At 36.3% G+C, this 18,235-nt stretch overlaps 1 protein-coding gene across 3 annotated transcripts in view; it reads left to right on the top strand.

Moving 5' to 3' along the window:
• POU2F1 (POU class 2 homeobox 1) overlaps nucleotides 1-18,235 on the top strand; it is a 175,299-nt gene that overhangs the window by 117,537 nt on the left and 39,527 nt on the right. For all 3 annotated transcript variants that reach the window (XM_026003366.2, XM_072732919.1, XM_026003367.2), the window contains 3 exons: nucleotides 10,847-10,947; nucleotides 15,314-15,367; nucleotides 17,322-17,441. In XM_026003366.2, the coding sequence (XP_025859151.1) occupies nucleotides 10,847-10,947; nucleotides 15,314-15,367; nucleotides 17,322-17,441 (275 nt within the window). The remainder of the gene's footprint in view (nucleotides 1-10,846; nucleotides 10,948-15,313; nucleotides 15,368-17,321; nucleotides 17,442-18,235) is intronic.

Raw genomic sequence — 18,235 nt, forward strand, 5'->3', positions numbered from 1 at the left:
CTCTTCTTTATTGTTCTATCTCCTGCATCTAGGACAGTGTCTGCCACATAGATACTCAGGAGTTTTTCTTTAATGGTGAATTAATAGGCCTGAGAACTCCTTAAGAACAAGGACTGTGGGGATGCCTGGGTGGCTTAGGGGTTGAGCGTCTGTCTTCAGCTCAGGGCGTGATCCTGGGGTCCTGGGATAGAGTCCCACATTGGGCTTCCTGCATGGAGCCTGCTTCTCCCTCTGCCTATGTCTCTTGCCTCTCTCTCTCTGTCTCTCATGAATAAATAAATAAATAAATAAATAAATAAATAAATAAATAAAATCTTTAAAAAAATATTTTTAATTAAAAAAGAACAAGGACTGTTCTTCTTTATATAATCTCAGCACTTGGCACACCAATGCACAGGAAATGTTTGTTGAATATAGCATTCATTCTTACAAGGTCTTTCTTCTACATGGTATATTATTGGTTCTCTTTTGTTGTTGTTTATACCTAAATAACATTTATATGTTTTATTTTTAATCTATTCCAATAGTGACTACTTTGGAATACAGATACTGAGTTTTTTTGGCTATATCCTAAATGATTAACCTCTTAACCAACAGTGTTGTCCATCTTTACAGTCAAAAGAAATTTCTCCTTTCAAATGAACATTTTTATCTTTATAGGGAATATCTTTTGATAATATAGTTATGGCTATATACATGAAATTTATGAATGAATCATCTTCCATTTGCACTGAGAGTGTTCATTTTACTTATGTGCATTTTCTGCTTTTATATAATTATTTAGGTATAAATATCTATATAAAATAATATATTAGATGAACCAGATTTATAAGAGGAGATAACATACACTGCAGATTAGATTAGTTCCCAATTTAATTAGCCAATGATAACAAATGTTTTTGGAAGCAAAGTAGCTTCAGCACAGATGTAGTATATTTAATGTGGCTTCCTCTTGTCCCCAACATTATTAATTGGGTTGGGGTAAGCAGCTGACTATGACACTCTCTCCTTACAAGTAGAGTCTTATCAGATCTAAGAAGGAAGAGGGTACCTTATTCTTTTATATATTCAGAGTTTAGACCCCCACTCAGAGTAAGTAATTTTTTATCCTCCTTTGAAATCAAGAATATTAACAAATATTTTCAGGGATTCCAGAAATCTCAGTTGTCTGTAACCAATATCTTTGATTTAATTCTGTTTTGTGATGTGTGATGTTTCTCATACTTGGTGTGAATAGCACAGTAACAAAGTAACAAATCAATTTCTATGCATTAGCAAAAGAGACTGAGGCCACTTACATTAGAAAAAAGATTTTTTTTTTCCTTTTGAAAACTGGCTTCCTTTAGACATAGCTGTATCCTGAAGAGATTTTTAAAATATATTACTATAAGTTTTAATTTTGGCCTTAAAGGGTTGATTTGGTTGATCTGTTTTTGTTAGGCTATGTAGGCATCAAGACTGGGGAGAGATTGGTGTGCCTGGGTGGCTCAGTTGGTTGAGCATCTTTTTTTTTTTTTTTTTTTTTTTTTTGAGCATCCAACTCTTAATTTCAACTCAGGCCATAATCTCAGGGTTGTGAAATCAAGCCCTGCATTGGGCTCCATGGGCCATGAAACTTGCTTGGATTCTCTCTCACCCTCTGCCCCCCCCCCCCAAAATAAGATTTGGGAAAGATTATTTATAATTAGATTGGCCCTTAAAGAGGGTAGATTCCAGGCTGCATGTTGAATAATACCTGGACTTTCAGACATAGAGAAGATGATGGAGGACATCTACATTTGGATACTATTGTGAGGATGTTATATTAGTTTTCTGTCTCCTCCTTCCTCTCCACATTCTTCTCCTCCTATCTTTGTACTTCCCTCCCTAGTATGTTATGTTTCCTGTCCCATTTATAAATTTTAACATTAGCATTTAGAGGGTATAGATGTCTATTCTCATTTATGGAGAAATAACAATAACAGTAGGGTAAATAAAAAACAGGTGTAGTCACAGAATTTAAATAGCAGAAGTCAGTCTAATCCAAGAGATAGTTCACTTTAGAGATGACATTGAAGGAAAGATAGAAAGGAAGCCTATTTTAGGAAATGTGAAACTGAACAAAACATTAAGTTGTTATGACCAGTTTTTTTGTTGTTATGACCAGTTATAATACCCACGATAGATCATTTGAAAAATATAGATTAATGTATCTACTATCGACATTTTGATTTGTTGCCTATTTGGAGCCCTTTTTTGGGGGGGGCAAAAGTTTTATATAATGTGGTAATATTTTTCATGAGCTTTAAATTTGATTGATCAATTTAAAACTTTTTACTTTATTGTAAAATAGTAAAAGTAGAGCAACAAGCTGTGAGGTAGAAACCAAAGGCTCAGATTTCTTATACTGTCATCATGTACTATGTCCTTAGCATGATCTTGGCTTGTTATAAGTTGGTTAATATCCTTTGCTAATGACTGTTGAATTGGACTCCTTGATCTTAGGATGGTATAATAGAGAGAACAATGAGAAGAGAGTCAAGGATTCCGAATTTCAGTCTGGCCTTGGTAATTATCCAGCTCTGTTACTTCAGTGAACATATTTCCATATATTATTTTGTTTTTCTCATTTGTAAATTAAGGAGGTTGATTGATTCCTTTTGATGGTGCCTTTCAGTTTTGCCTTTTCCGAAATGCCATATAAATGGAATCATACTATGTAGCTATTGAGTCTGGCTTCTTTCACTTAGCTTAGTATGTTTGACATTCATCCCTATTGTTCTATGTATCACAGCTCAATCTCCCCTCTCGCTGCCCTCCCCAGGCTGGAGAAGTGCCAAATGTGTTGCAGTAGTATGTATATAGAAGGTACAGATTATTGCTTTTGGGTTAGAGAGCTGGGAACCATGAAGGAAGGTAGCATTTGAGCTGTGAGCTCCATTTAAAGGACTTTGAAAGCCTGACACCTGTGCAAAGCTGGTGTAGTATGTAGTATGGGTAGTATGAACTCTTCCTTTGATTTTTATATTTGATCTTTGACTGCTGGTTACGAAGAGAGCAACAAGAACTTCTGGGGAGATGAGGACTCCATGTACATTCAGCTGGGCCTTCACTGTAACTGGTGCTGCCTTGGATTCACCTTTTGGATTCCCTTACACATTCCCAAACCTTTTCTCTTGTCCAGAACTTTTTTTTTTTTCCTTTCTTTTTATAAGACTTTATTTTTTTATTTATTTATTTATTTATTTATTTATTTATTTATTTATTTATTTATCAGAGAGCGAAAGCGCACACGCGTGCAAGCTTGTGTACAAGCAGAGAGAGCAGCAGGCAGGGGGGAAAAGCAGGCTTCTCTCTGAGCATGGAGCCCAGTGTGGTACTTGATCCCAGGACCCCGGGATCATGACCTGAGCCAAAGGCAGACACTCAACCACTGAGCCACCCTGGCACTCCTGTCCAGAAGTTTTCTGCCTTCTGTTTTGCTGTTTTTGTTTTCTGAAAATGACCACCTTTTGATTACTGAGAAAATTGTAGCTGTCTCCCTCAGCTTTATATTTTTTTCACTCAGCTTCTCCTTTTCACTCGCATGTAAGAAATAACCTTTTCCACTATTATGATCCTTCACTTTTCACTCTTAATTCTGTCTTCTCACTTCCTTCAAGTTCTTGCCCCATCTTTTCACCCCTTTTTGCATATTCAATATATCCCTTCCCATAGAACCTTTCCTCACAGTGCTGAGGTATACATGGGTTTATCAGCCCGTAGACCCTCACAACCCCCCACCCCCAGTCTATACCCCTTTCAAAGACCGTCTTCTCTCACTCCTGCCACTGCCAGACTTACTAAAGGATGGAGACCCACTCAATACTTTGGCTTCATTACCACCTACTTTTTCCTTTGCTCCTTACCATCTGGATGTGTCCTTGAAATTTTATTGCAACTCTTTTGTCATGGGCGTTTTACTGTTTCAATGTAAATGTAATAATATCTTAGACACCTGTATGTAAACATGCATGTATAGTTTAAGTACTCATGTGTCTCCCATTCTGATCATGAAACAGAATGTTACCCTGTCCTAGGAGGCCACTGTAGGTCCACCGTGGTTAGAGTCCCTTCTTCTGCCACAGAGGTAGAATTCATTCTAAATTTAGTGTTAATAGTCATATTCCTTTTCTTTCCAAATTTCTTTCTAATTAGTTTTTTTTTAAGATTTTATTTATTTATTCATGAGAGACACACACACACAGAGAGAGGCAGAGACATAGGCAGAAGGAGAAGCAGGCTCTATGCAGGGAGCCCAATGTGGACTTGATCCGGGTACTCCAGGATCCTGCCCCGGGCCAAAGGCAGGTGCACAACTGCTGAGCCACCCAGGCTTCCTTCTTTACAATTTTTTTTTTCATCTGTGTATTTACTATCCTCAAATAATACTTAGATTCATCTGTTGCCATTATATAAATTGAATCAGACTATATTCTGACTGGTTTCTTTTGTTCAACATTATGTTTTTGAGATTCATCCAACTTAGTGCATATGTTTATAATTTATTTTCAGTGGATAGAATACCCCATTATATGAATATATCACAAGTTTTCTATCCATTCTATTATTTGGGTTATTTTTAGGCTTTTGCTATTACATTATTGCTGTAAAATAATTTTGTACTTATCTCTCGATGCATTTGCATAAAAGTCTAAAAAGACTTAGTAGCGTAAGTGCTGACCTTACTCCAGTGTTACTTGGTACTGCCAGCCAGTTTTCAAAGCATTTGTACTACTTTGTATCTCTACCAACAGCAGATAAGAATTTCACAATCTGGCCAAAACTTGATATTAACCAACTTTGTAATTTTAGCCAATTTAGTGGCCATAAAAAGCCAATTTAGTGGCCATAAAATGGTATTGTATTGGGATTTTAATTTGCATTTCCCTAATTTCCAAGGAAGCTGAACGTCTTTTCTAGTGTTTGTGCACCACTTATGTTTCTTCTTTTGTGAAATTTCTCTTCATTTCTATTGGTTTGGCTTTTTTATTGGATTCATAGGAATTCTCTGTGTGTTCTGAATACTAATCCTTTGTTGTTTGTATGTATTGCAAATACTTTCTTCTTTGCATTCTCTTTGTGTAGTCCTTTGATGAACAGAGGACTTTTTATTTTTTTTTTTTTAATTTTTTTTAAATTTTTATTTATTTATGATATTCACAGAGAGAGAGATCGAGAGAGAGAGAGAGAGAGAGAGAGAGAGAGAGAGAATGAGGCAGAGACACAGGCAGAGGGAGAAGCAGGCTCCATGCACCGGGAGCCTGATGTGGGATTTGATCCCGGGTCTCCAGGATCGGGCCCTGGGCCAAAGGCAGGCGCCAAACCGCTGCGCCACCCAGGGATCCCGAACAGAGGACTTTTTAAATTTTGAAGTAGTTAAACTTACATCTTCTAATTTTTTGGGTTTTGATAAAGAAATCCTTTTCCCAAGGTTATAATGATGTACTCTTAATTTGTCTTCTGAAAATGTAATAGTTTTGAACTTCACATTTAGGCCTTTAATCCTTCTGAAACTTATCTTTCTTCCTTCCCCTCTCCCTGCTTGCCTGTCTGCTTGCTTGTGTCCTTCCTTCTGTATAGTACGAATTGATCTAATTTCATTTTTTTCCCCAAATAGATACCCAGTTATCCTTTATTGGAAACTCCATCCTTTCCTCGATGTGTAGTAGTACTACCTATCACGTTGCAAGTATCTAAAGTGTGGTTTCCAGACTCTACTCTGGTCTGTTCATCACTGTTCTAATACTATGCTGTTCTAATTATTGCTGTTCTATGATAATTCTTAATATCTTGATAGTACAGATCCCTCCCGATAGATACTCTACTGACCTAAAAGGAGTCTGAGGTTTTCCTTCAGTTAAACTTCTCCAAACACGCCTCTGGGGCTGCTGCTCTGCCTGCAAGGACCCACCCCTCCTCCTCTGGGCTTCACCTCTTTTTTTTTTTTTTATTGTTATAAGTCATTTTATTACAGCATAAAATCATACCAGTTAGGTTTTGTAAGATGCAGAATTCTATGCCTACACAGGAAGTGACAGATGATACTTTTGTGAAATTGGCAACGGTCTTCCCTGGAAGCCCTGGGAAATACAAGATGTTTTGCATGGTATTAGTCACAAAAGGCATTTGTAGACAGCCACAAAACAACTGTCCCCAACAAAACACAAGAGGGTGGAGTTTTTTCAAAAGCATCTTGACCCTTTGCCCTTCTATTTAAATTTTAGAATCTTGGGGCATCTAGCTGGCTCAGTTAGAAGAGCAAGCAACTCGATCTTGGGGTCATGAGTTCAAGCCCCACCACATTGGGTATAGAGATAACTGGGGGGAAAACTTTAATAATGTTAGAATCAGATTGTCAGTTACACACACACCCCAACTCTGAGAAAGAGAATGAAGGAAAAAGAGAAAGAAACTAACTTACTGAGATTTTGATATGAATTTGCTTTGAATCCATAGATCAGTTTGGAAAGAACTGATTGATATCTTACAATGTTGAGTTTTCCAGTAAATGAGCATTTACATATGTCTTCTTTATAATTTTTAAATAAAGTTCTATAGTTTTTCACTAATTAGGAATTGCTGTAGGTATATAGCTTTATTCTCAGGATTTTATATTTTTGAAATGTTAGAAATAAAATTGTTAAAAATGTTTACCTTTGGTATATAAAAGCAGTTTTGATAGTCTCATGTGCTACAACCTTATTAAACTCTCTTATTCTAGAAATAGATCATTGGATTCCTCAGAGTACTATATATACATTATCAAATCATCTGAAAAGAAAGTTTTGTGTCTTTTCCCAACTGGTGTATTTTCTTTTCTTACCTTGTCTGTTGGCTGAGCCATCCAGGAGCTGGCACCCTTAGCTTGTTCTTAATTTTAATGCTTTTAATATTACTCTTTATCAAGTTAGGGAAGTTTCTTTCTGTTCCTTTGCCTAGAATTTTTATCATAAGTGGATATTGAATTTTATCTAAGGACTTTCTTTACCCTTTGAGATGATTATAGGATTTCTCCCCTTTAATGAATGTGGTGAATCACACCAATTTTTTTTTAACCCCAAACTAACCTTGCATTCCTGAGATAAATCCATGGTGGTCATAATATTTTATCTTATGAGATTATTTTTGCTAGTACTATTTAGGATATTTTAATGTATGTTTGTGAGTAAAACTGGCATATATATTTTTTCTTTTTTATACTCCTCTTTGTCAGGTTTTGGTAGTGAGATTATGCTGACCTCATAAAATAAGTTAGGAATTATTTCCCTTTCTTCCCCATACTCTGGAAAAGTTGTGTAAGATTGGACTTGTTTGTCCCTTGGATTTCTGGAAGCAAGCAGAGTAAAATTATCTAGGTTTTCATTTTTCCTTTTGGGAAGATTTTTACTTACAAATGAAATTTCTTCAAATGTTGTGGGATCCTTTGGATTTTCTATTTCTTCTTGAGTTAGTCTTGATAAGTTATATTTTCTTGGGAGTCATCCTTTTTTTTTTTTTAAGATTTTATTTATTTATTTATTTATTTATTTATTTATTTATTTATTTATTTATGAGAGATACAGAGAGAGAGGCAGAGACACAAGCAAAGGTAGAAGCATGCTCCATGCACGGAGACTGATGTGGGACTCCGTCCTGGGAGTTCAGGATCTCGCCCCAGGCTGAAGGCAGGCACTTAACCACTCAGCCATCCAGGTATCCCGGGAGTAATCCATTTTTAAGTTTTAATTTTATTGGCATATTTTTTATTGGTTTATGAATTTTTTTTTTAGCATCTGCAGCATTTTTTGATTGTCCTTCCTTCTGTTATCCTTAAATTCTTTGCTCCTTCTCTTTTATTTTTTTCCTTCATCTTACCAGAAATTTGTAAGCTGTATGAATCTTTTGAAAGAACCAAGTTGGGTATTATGTGGGTTTCCCCCCCGCTATTTCATTAAGTTTTGATCTTACCTTTATTACTGTCTTTCATCTCTTCTCTTTGGATTGATTTCTTTCTCAGTATTTGATCCTGTTCTATACCATTTGGCAGTAGTAAACCACCCCATCCTTGTAGCCTTCTTTTGCTTGTGCCTGGCTCCTAAGGTACACTAGTCCTGAGAGATTTTTTTTTTCCTGTTTTCTAACTGCTTCCTCTCTAGTTCTCTTTGTGTTTACATCTCCTAATGTAGAGACCAGACCCTCTTATCTTCTTTTCTCTATATCCACTTTTAGTTGATTGACATTTTTACTCTCCAGATTTCAACTATCACTTCTCTGTGAGTGATTACACAGAATCAGGGGACCCTGTCCTTGGCTTTTCCACTAACTAACCATGACATTTTGAACAATTCATTAAGACTCCTTAATCTTCACCAGTAAAATAAGGAGGTTGGATTCAAGATCTCTGAGGTTCACCTAAGTAACACTGTTCTAGTGGCAACCTTATAGAATCTTTAGCTCTGGACTATGTCATTTCTAAATCCCTTGTGGATCACTTTTCTTACATGTTTTGGGGTTTCTCAAACTCTGTATATGTTATGTTAATTTTCTTACATAATTTACCTTCTCTCCCAACCTGTTAATTCTCCTGGCTCCTTATTTGGATGTTCCTGTTGTCTCTGACACACATTTGGTTTTGGCTCCCAACATCCTTGTCTTCCCCGTACTGTCTGCTTACTCAAGTCAGGTGTGTGTGTCTGTGTGTGTGCCTGTGCCGGTGTCTGTCTGTTCCACTCTCCTTTCCTTTTAGCCCAATTTATATTTTACAAGAATGATTTCTATGTAATATCTACTCTCTTCCATCCCTTACCTCCTAGTGGAGCCTCAGAATTTTATTTAAAAAAATGCCTGCTTTTCCATCTTAAATCTCTGCTTATCTGAATTGTTGCCCAGAATGTTCTTTTACTTACTAATTTTGGATACTATACCTCTGCATTCCCCCAAGAGGATAAAGCCAGGCACAGTTACCTGTAGGCTACTGTAGGAGGCTCTGTCCAGAGATAGAAATTAGTCAGTTATGTCATATAGTGCTTTGTGATTTACAAGGGGTATATCACTTTTATGGCAACTTGAAAGTGGAACCAGCATGTAGAATTTTCATGGGAGTGAAATATTTGGTTCTACAAGACTTCCTATATTGGTGATGTGTTAATCTCTAAATGCTTGTCTCTGTTTTTCAAACTCTCATCTTCTTTTAGCCTTGTGGATTGACTGATTGATTGATTTTTTAGATTTTATTTATTCATTAATGAGAGACACACACAGAGAGAGAGATAAAGAGAGAGCCAGAGACATAAGCAGAGAGAGAAACAGGCTCCATGCAGAGAGCCCGATGTGGGACTTGATCCCAGAACTCCAGGATAACGGCCTGAGCTGAAGGCAGATGCTCAACCACTGAGCCACCCAGGCGTCCCTAGCCTTGTGGATTTATGTAATATATATTGAGCATAAGTCTCTAATGGTGCACAATCTTAAAATCAACCTAAGTAATGATTTTCTGCATAGAAATAGAGACAGCAGCTAATGACAGAATGTGCAACTTTAAAATAATGAAGTTTCTGTATATGGCTTGTGAAGGTGACCCTAATTTAAATTTTAATTCATACTAGTTTCTCACTACTTGACACAAGTATATATGCTCTTTTAATATTGTTAGCTATGTATGTCTAGGTAGGCCTTTCATTTTCTATTTATGGAAAACTTGGGAAAAAAAAACATAAGAGAACAATCACTATGAAGTTTTAAGTAGTTGACACTCCTTTTATAATTATCTCAAGGAAACCTTAAGTAGTTCTTTTGATTCATGTGATCTACCTCATTATTCTTATTAAAATGATACATTTGCTAGAGGTTAGTTAGGATATATAATGGCATAAATTAGTAGCCATTTAGAAATACTACTTTAATGTGCTAGCTTCTACTGCCCTAACTAGTGTGCTCCATGTGTGCACACACAGTAGTATGGATGGACAGGTGGGTCGTTTGAATGTTAGGAAATGGAAGTTCCTGGGTCTTGATGATTCTTGCAGGTTCTTGTAGTCTTATATTTTGAGTACACGGAATTCTGGTAATTTGTAAATAATAACTCGATATATTAGTTTGAAAACAATGTATTATATTCTTTAAAAATTTCTGAGTATTAGGATGGTATGCCTTTTATAAATTAGTCCTCTTCTAACATCATATCTCAGCATAAGTGATTAAAATGCACAGGCATAACAGCTCGAAGGTTGTAATTATAGAAAAACTCTTGCTAATTAGATATATGCAGCAATCTATACTTTGGGATTGAAGAAATGAGTAAAACTATTTTATCATGTAAATGATGGTTTTTGCTATCGGACTGTCATGTATTAAAAGCCTAAGTTAAGAATGTATCAACTTGGAAAGTCACCAGTGAATTTCTTCTGCTCATGCCAAGTATTGAGAACAGGGAGACCAAAAAAGAGCTTTAGTCCCTCCTTGGAAGTCTGTCTGTACCATTCTGTACAACAGTAGTAATGACAATAATCTCTTCCTTGATGCTCATAGGTGCCATGCTTATTCTGACCCCAATTACTACATTCACTTCTGGATTCTGTGACACTATTTTAGGATTAGAATTCATTATTTATATTTTTGTTTCTGTTTCTTAAGCTTTGCGTTCATATTTATTTGTCCAGCAGTCCTCTCTTTAGAAGATAAATCATTTTACTGTATTTTATCTGTCTTTTAAATCTCATTTATGGAGGTACTTAGGAAAGCGCATATACAAAATAGATGCCTGGTAAATGCTCGTGACTGAAGTCTAGTGCTTTATTTCATTTGAGTTTGTTTTTAATTAGTTAACATTATTTTGCTTGCTTTCTAGGCACACAAACCAATGGTCTGGACTTTCAGAAGCAGCCTGTGCCCGTTGGTGGAGCAATTTCAACAGCCCAGGCCCAGGCTTTCCTTGGACATCTCCATCAGGTAGAATGCTCTGCTCAACCATGAGGGAGAGTAAAAACTGGAGGCACAGAATGTTAGGACCTAGGGAAGTTACTTCAGTGTGCAGGACTTTTTTTTATATTTTAAAAAATTTATTTATTCAAAGAGATAAAGAGAGGCAGAGACATAGGCAGAGGGAGAAGCAGGCTCCCTCTGGGGAACCTGATGTGGGACTCTATCCCAGGACCCTGGGATCATGGCCTGAGCCAAAGGCAGACACTCAACCACTGAGCCACCCAGGTCCCCCCAGTGTGCAGGACTTTTTAAATCAGTTAAAGCCTGGTGCTGATCACATCTGATTGTGTCCTTCAGAATGGCTAGACTGGAATCATAGTGTTTAATTGACTGTATAGCTACTGACCTCACCGTTGTGTGGAAAAAACAATTCTTTGTTATGAATGGAATGTAAGTAACAACTGAGTTACTATTTACATGTTACTGTGGGTCTGTGATGGCTCACTGAAGGTAGTAAATTACAAAGTCATCCAAAAGGATGTAGCCACCATTGCCACGACCTACTGTGTAAGGCTCTCAGTTCAGAATATGTTTTCATAAACTGTATCTTCGTATGTCTTTTGAGCTTGTAAAATATATCTTTAGACTACCTGTACTTTGTATAAAAGAAGCTCCTGCACTTGAAACAATGGAATTTTAGAAAGGTCTTCTAAAGCCCATTTATTTACAATTTCAGAGGAGTAGTATGCTGGTGGCAATTAGCATACTGGAGTGAGGTCCTAGTTGACACTTTTGCTCAAACGGATAGCTTTGTTTGCTTTTGAAAGTAGAGGAACTTCTGAAAGAAAAAAAAAGTAGAGGAACTTCTATATGAAACTTCCAGGTAAAATATTAAGATGATTTAGCATCTAAAATAATTTAAGACTGTATTGTAGAAAACCAAAAACCAAAAATATTATTTTCATATTGATTTTCTTCTAAAAACTTTTGTAAGTGCACCTGAGTGGCTCAGTTGATTAAGCATCTGCCTGTAGCTCAGATCTCAGGGTCCTGGGATCGAGCCCTACCTCGATCTGCTTCTCTCTCTCTACCTCTGTGTGCGGGCATGCATGTGGGCGTGTGCACACGCGCGCACATGCTCTCTCTCTTTCTTAGATAGATAGATACATAGATAGATAGATAGTCTTTTAAAAAATAAAAACATGTGTAGCCTCCAACAAGTTTTCTGGTTTTTTAGAGGAATAACATATTTTATAGTCAATTTATGTGGTACATATTAAGCCTCTACCTGGCTTAAATTTGTGATGGTCCAAATGTGTTAAAAAAAAAAATCCCGGAAAGTACATAGATGATATGCAGTCTTTTCTCCATTGGATCTGAATTCCAAGAAGAGTGCAATTCTTGCACCACCTCCAAGGCCTCCAGCTACTGATTACCAAAATCACTGAACCTTCAGTATCCCCCTAAACCAAAGGACTTTAAAATCAAGGAATTTGATATGAAATCTTGACATCACTGAATTCTCCATTAAGATGTCAGTCCCTGCAGAATTGCTCACCATCTGATTAGACACATAATTAACATAAATGTGGCACTTACCTTCTGTTTCTAGCCCTCTTATTGACCAGATTCATACTCTTTTTTCCTTACCATAATTATAAATGTGTGTACACATATACAAAGTAGATGATTTTAGTTCTATCACCCTATAAATTCCATGAAGATGGGAACCTTCTTTTAATCTTTATCCCAGTATTTTCCAAAGAGCCCAAAATATAATAGATGTTCAGGCATTATTTACTGAATAAATGAATGGTAAAGTTATACGGGAATAGAGAGGTAGAAATAATTAGCTGAACCTGTACAATCAAGGACATTTATCACAGGATGACTTTGAGCTAAGTTTTGAAGGATGTTGGGAAGTAGCTAAATGAAGTGGTAAAAGGATGCTCTCACTTTTTTTTTTCAACTTTCTATTTTGAACACTTTCAAATTATAGAAAAGTTATAACTGTAGAACTGTTTTTTACTGAAAGCCCTCATCTGGAATTACCAACTATTAGTATTTGCTGTCTTTGCTGTGTGTGTGTATAAACACACATACATAAAAGTGTACATATATATATTTTTTCAAAATCATTTTAGATAAGTAGCAGGCACTATGACCTTCTACTTCTAAGTACTTTGTCATGTTTTTCCTAAAAAACCGCATTCTTTTATATAGCTATAACATAAATTTCAAATTCCAGAAATTTAGCATCAATGCGATACTATTATCTAATTTTCAGTCGGTATTTAAGTGTTTTCTGATCTACAGTCTAGTCCACACCTTGCATTTAGTTGTCATGTCTATTTAGACTTCTTTGTTCTGGAACAATTCCTCAGTCTGTCTTCATCTTTCACGATATTGACATTTTTTAAAAGTAGAAAACAACTGTTTTGTAGAAGGCCCCTCAATTTGAGTTTGTTTAATTTTTCCCTTGTGATTGGATCCAAGTTTTTGACAGGAGCACATTAGAAATTCTGTGGTATCACCTTGTCCCATTATTGTGATATTAAATTTGATTATTTGATAAAGGTAGTGTTTCATATTTGTCCACTATAAAGGCATTTTTCTTCCTCTTTGTAATTAGCAAATAATCCATGAGAGGGGATATTTTAAGACCTGTAACTATCCTGTTCCTCAACAAACTTCTACCCAGAAACCATATGACTTAAATAAAATCACATGGAAACTTTACTACCTTTAATTCTTTGTACCAAAACTCTTTCCTCTGGCTCTTTGGTTGAATTCTTAGCCTTTGGATCTTAAGCATCTTTTCAGATAATCCTTCCTTGAATGCACTACATCTAAAATGTGTTCTCTGTAAATGTCTAGGTTTATTTCTGAGGGTTATTATCTATTAACAGGACTGTTAGTTTTATTTTTTTTTATTTTTTATTTTTAAAAGATTTTATTTATTCATTCATGAGAGATGCAGAGAGAGAGGCAGAGACACAGGCAGAGGGAGAAGCAGGCTCCACACAAGGAGCCCAATGCGGGACTTGATCCTGGAACCCCGGGATCACGCCCTGAGCCAAAGGCAGACGCTCAACCACTGAGCCACCCAGGTGCCCCCAGGACTGTTAGTTTTAAATAAAGGGTAGCAGTCTATTCATTTTAGCCCTGAACTCTATACTGAGCTCCATATCAACACTTATATTTAACTTCAGGAAACTTCGATGCAATGTTATATATCCAAGATGGAACCCATTGGCTTTCTATCAAAGATACTATATTTTTCCAGTCTCTCAGATTTGAACCCTAGAATAATTCATGACCTTTTTCTTTATCTAAATCCAGCCAGTTACTGGGATCCTATGTAGCACTTCGCAGTGTCTCTCATGGTAACTACTTTTTATGCTGACTGCTGCCATTCTAATTTAGGCTTCCATTTATTTTACCCTAGTTTATTTTCTTTTTCTCCCAACATAGTCTTTCTTTGTTTTCAAGACACTGGCATTTTTGAAAAGAATACAAACTAGTTATTTTGTACATTGTTGCTCAGTTGGGGTTTGCAGAGGAATACAACGTAAAGTAACTCTGTGTTCTTTAGTGGATCAAACTGGAAGGCACATGTGTCACTACTGGTGACTTTACCTTTTGTAATTGGTAAATATGTATGGAAAGATAGTTGAGAATATGTAAATATCATGTTATTCCTCAAATTTAACCCATTAGGGCATCCATTGATGACACTTGACCAGAATCAGTTATTATTAACATGATTGCCAAATAATGATCCTGATTCTAATCATGGTTTTAACTCTCTAAATGCATGAAATATATTAAGTGTTATGACAGACTTCCATGTGTGGTTTATAAGACAGATTCTTTATTTCGGCTGGCAGTTTTGAGTTATGACTATAAATGTTTTAAGACTTAGCTATGTAGGTGTATATATAAGTAAGGTTTTTACTCTGGTATATACATGAAAATTTTGAAATTAGAATGAGTAGATAATTCTGATTACTTATAATGATACAGATAATGTATATAAGTAGCTTGTTATTTTTTTCTAATACAATGGAAGGTGAATTAAGTTGTTAGAATCTAAGTGTCCAATGAATACAAACAGGGTGCTATATAAGGATTGCCTAATACCAGTGCGGCATGCCTGAAGAGGCTATTTTAGTGTGGGAAAGCATTTTTTAGAAAAGAAATATTAATAGCATTTTCTGGCGGGAGTGGAGGAACTGTGAACTTGTCCATTAAGTTTTCACCCTCTGAGATAGATCTCTTTATGTTCTCAGTTCTAACTCAGTGACATTCACTTAGTAGAGATTCTTGAAATACTTGTTGATATCAACTTACAGTACTAGACTAGAAATTTACCTGATTACATTGCTTCTAGGTCCAGCTCGCTGGAACAAGTTTACAGGCTGCTGCTCAGTCGTTAAATGTACAGGTAAGCTGGGTCATGGGATTATGGATCAGTTTTCCTCTTTTTTACCATATTTTTCTGATTTTTTAATAATGAGCATACAATAATTCTATAATAAGAAATACTTAGAGGTATTACCCTTTTTTTATTACCTAATGTTATTAAGATCCAAATAATGATAATCATTGACATTAATGAAAATCCAGTTTGTATTCTACTGCGAATGACAAAAGGTGAACAAGAAAAGTCCTATTTTCAGAGTTAGATATGTACGTTTAGTAAAATGTTTCTAAGTCATACAGTAATAACACATATCTAAACACAAAGCCAAATAATATCGTAATGCCCTTTTGTTTCCAGATGTCTTTTTATTTGTCATTTTATAGTGTAGAGGAAAGAGCACTGGACTGAGATACAAAGGTCTTAGGTTTGTACTGTCGCACTAACTAGCCGTGTGACCTTTGGCAAATCATTTCACCTCGTGGGGTTCCTTTTGTCTTACATTTATTTAAGTGAGGAAGTTTAGAATCTTGCCATGGTTCCTCTCTGCTCTAAAGTGCTGATTCTAAGGTTTGTAACTAAACCTGTTATAGTCATTGATAAGTTTCATATAGTCAGAATTTTCAAAACAAAAGTTAAATCGGCTGCTTTTCTGATACAGACCATATGGTAAAACATGCAGAGTTCAGTTATTATGCTTCACTCCATCATCATTTAGTGGATCTCCTTCCTTTCAGTATAGTCTTTAGGTTACTAACAGTCAAGAGGGAAAAACTGTATTCTAGAAGATTGATTTCAGTGTTGCTAATGACTAAAGACCTTGAGTTGAGCATTCCAAGAAACCCAGTGGAATATGGACCTAGTAACACATGGAAGCAAGAAGAGAAAAGAAAAAAAGATAATGTGACCTTCCTTTCTGAGGGAGAGGAGGCAGAAAATTGCCTTGGTTGCCATGGTAAACTTTCATCCCTTAGAGAGATGTTGGCAAACAGGCTGTATCTCCAGTGCAGCATGTTTACAGTCCTGCACTGTAATTATCTCTCAATGACTGGCAGAATTAATCAGAGCCTTTATGTTAATTAGCCTTGCTGCAGTCCCCAAAACAGGTGGTGGGAAATATGCAAATCTATGCAGAATGTTAATGCTCTGCATACCCAGTTTTAATTACCATAAAATTTCCTCTTAGTGTCCCTTTTAGGAGTGTGTTCTCTTTCCCTCCTGACTGCAGCATTTTCCCTCTAAATTTGTGTGTTACTTGTTGGGATTTGCTAAGCTTAGTTATTTTAAATATTAGATGAAAGGCTCTGTGGGTCAAGTAATCAGTCTCTGAGACGATATATTTAGGGAAGTTTCCCACTGCACCGAATACATCTCAGAATGTTGGGATGGAGGGTCTGATGTAGAGGTGGATTAAGAATGTGCTCTTCCCTTATTCCTTATTTCCAAAGTTGAGGATTGGGGTTTTTATTTTTTATTTATTTATTTATTTATTTATTTATTTATTTATTTATTTATTTATTTTTGGATTGGGGTTTTTAAAGAATCCTGTTGATCTGAGGAGGACCAATTATTTTTTTTTCTTGGAAGTTGTAACTAGAGTAGTGGAACATTGCTCTAGTTGGAACAAACTGAGTCTATACCAAAAAGTATAGACTCATTGGAACAAAAGTCTATACCAAAAACTTGTATTGTGGATAATTTTTATATTTTATTTTTCTACTTTTATATGTTCCATATTTGACCGTTTATACTTAGAAAACAATAAATAGTAAATGTGATTTTTAAAGGAAAAAAGTCTAAAAACTTACTATGTCAAAATTAGGAAAATACAAAGATTAATAAGAAAGGAAAAGAGGGAAACCAGAAAACCTATGACTAGATAAATTCATGTTGTAAATAATTCTTAAAATATGGAGTTTTAAGTACAGTTTTTTTAGTCAGTCACTTGAAATCTCATGTTCCTTCCTGAACTGCCCAGTCTAAATCTAATGAAGAATCCGGAGAGTCACAGCAGCCAAGCCAGCCTTCCCAGCAGCCTTCAGTGCAGGCAGCCATCCCCCAGACCCAGCTCATGCTGGCTGGAGGACAGATAACTGGGGTAAGTCTCCACTAAGAATTCTAATAAGCTTTGTGTTGGAACTGCCATTGGTCAATACCTGATTAGTACTGGTTTTTGCAGTAGGTGCACCTGGTTGGCTTGGTCAATCGGTTAAGTGTCTGCCTTCAGCTTGAATCATGATCCCAGAGTGCTGGGATTGCCCTGCGTTGGGCTCCTGCTCAGCGAGGAGTCTTGTTTCTCCTCTCCCTCTGCTCTTCTGTCCACGTGTATGCTCTCTCTCTCTCAAATAAATAAATAAAACCCTTTAAAAATCGGGGCGGGGGGAGGTAAAGGAGGATGCCTGGGTGGCTCAGTGGTTGAGTATCTGCCTTTGGCTCAGCTCAGGTCCTCATCCTGGGGTCCTGGGATCAAGTCCTGCATAGGACTCCCTGCAGGGAACCTGCTTCTCCCTCTGTCTGTGTGTCTGCCTTTCTCTGTGTCATTCATGAATAAATAAATAAAGTATTTTAAAAAGAAGAAGAAGAAGAAGAAGGGGAAAGGGAGGAGGAGGAAGAGGAAGAAGAGGAAGTAGAAGAAGAAGAAGAAGAGGAAGAAGAAGAAGAAGAAGAAGAAGAAGAAGAAGAAGAAGAAGAAGAAGAAGAAGAAGAAAGAAGGAAGAAGGAAGAAGAACGGTTTGTAGTGGACAGTGACATGGTTTTGCCTGACACTATTTTCTGTACTGTAGGAATTTTCTGTAGGCAGCTCTGAAAAAGGAATTACCTTTGTCATAAGTTTTCAGGGTATCTTTTCTTACTTTTGCAAATGCTTTAGATAAACTAAACACTTCTTTAAAC

Source organism: Vulpes vulpes, chromosome 13, assembly GCF_048418805.1.
Source record: "Vulpes vulpes isolate BD-2025 chromosome 13, VulVul3, whole genome shotgun sequence".
Taxonomy (NCBI): Eukaryota; Metazoa; Chordata; class Mammalia; order Carnivora; family Canidae; genus Vulpes; species Vulpes vulpes.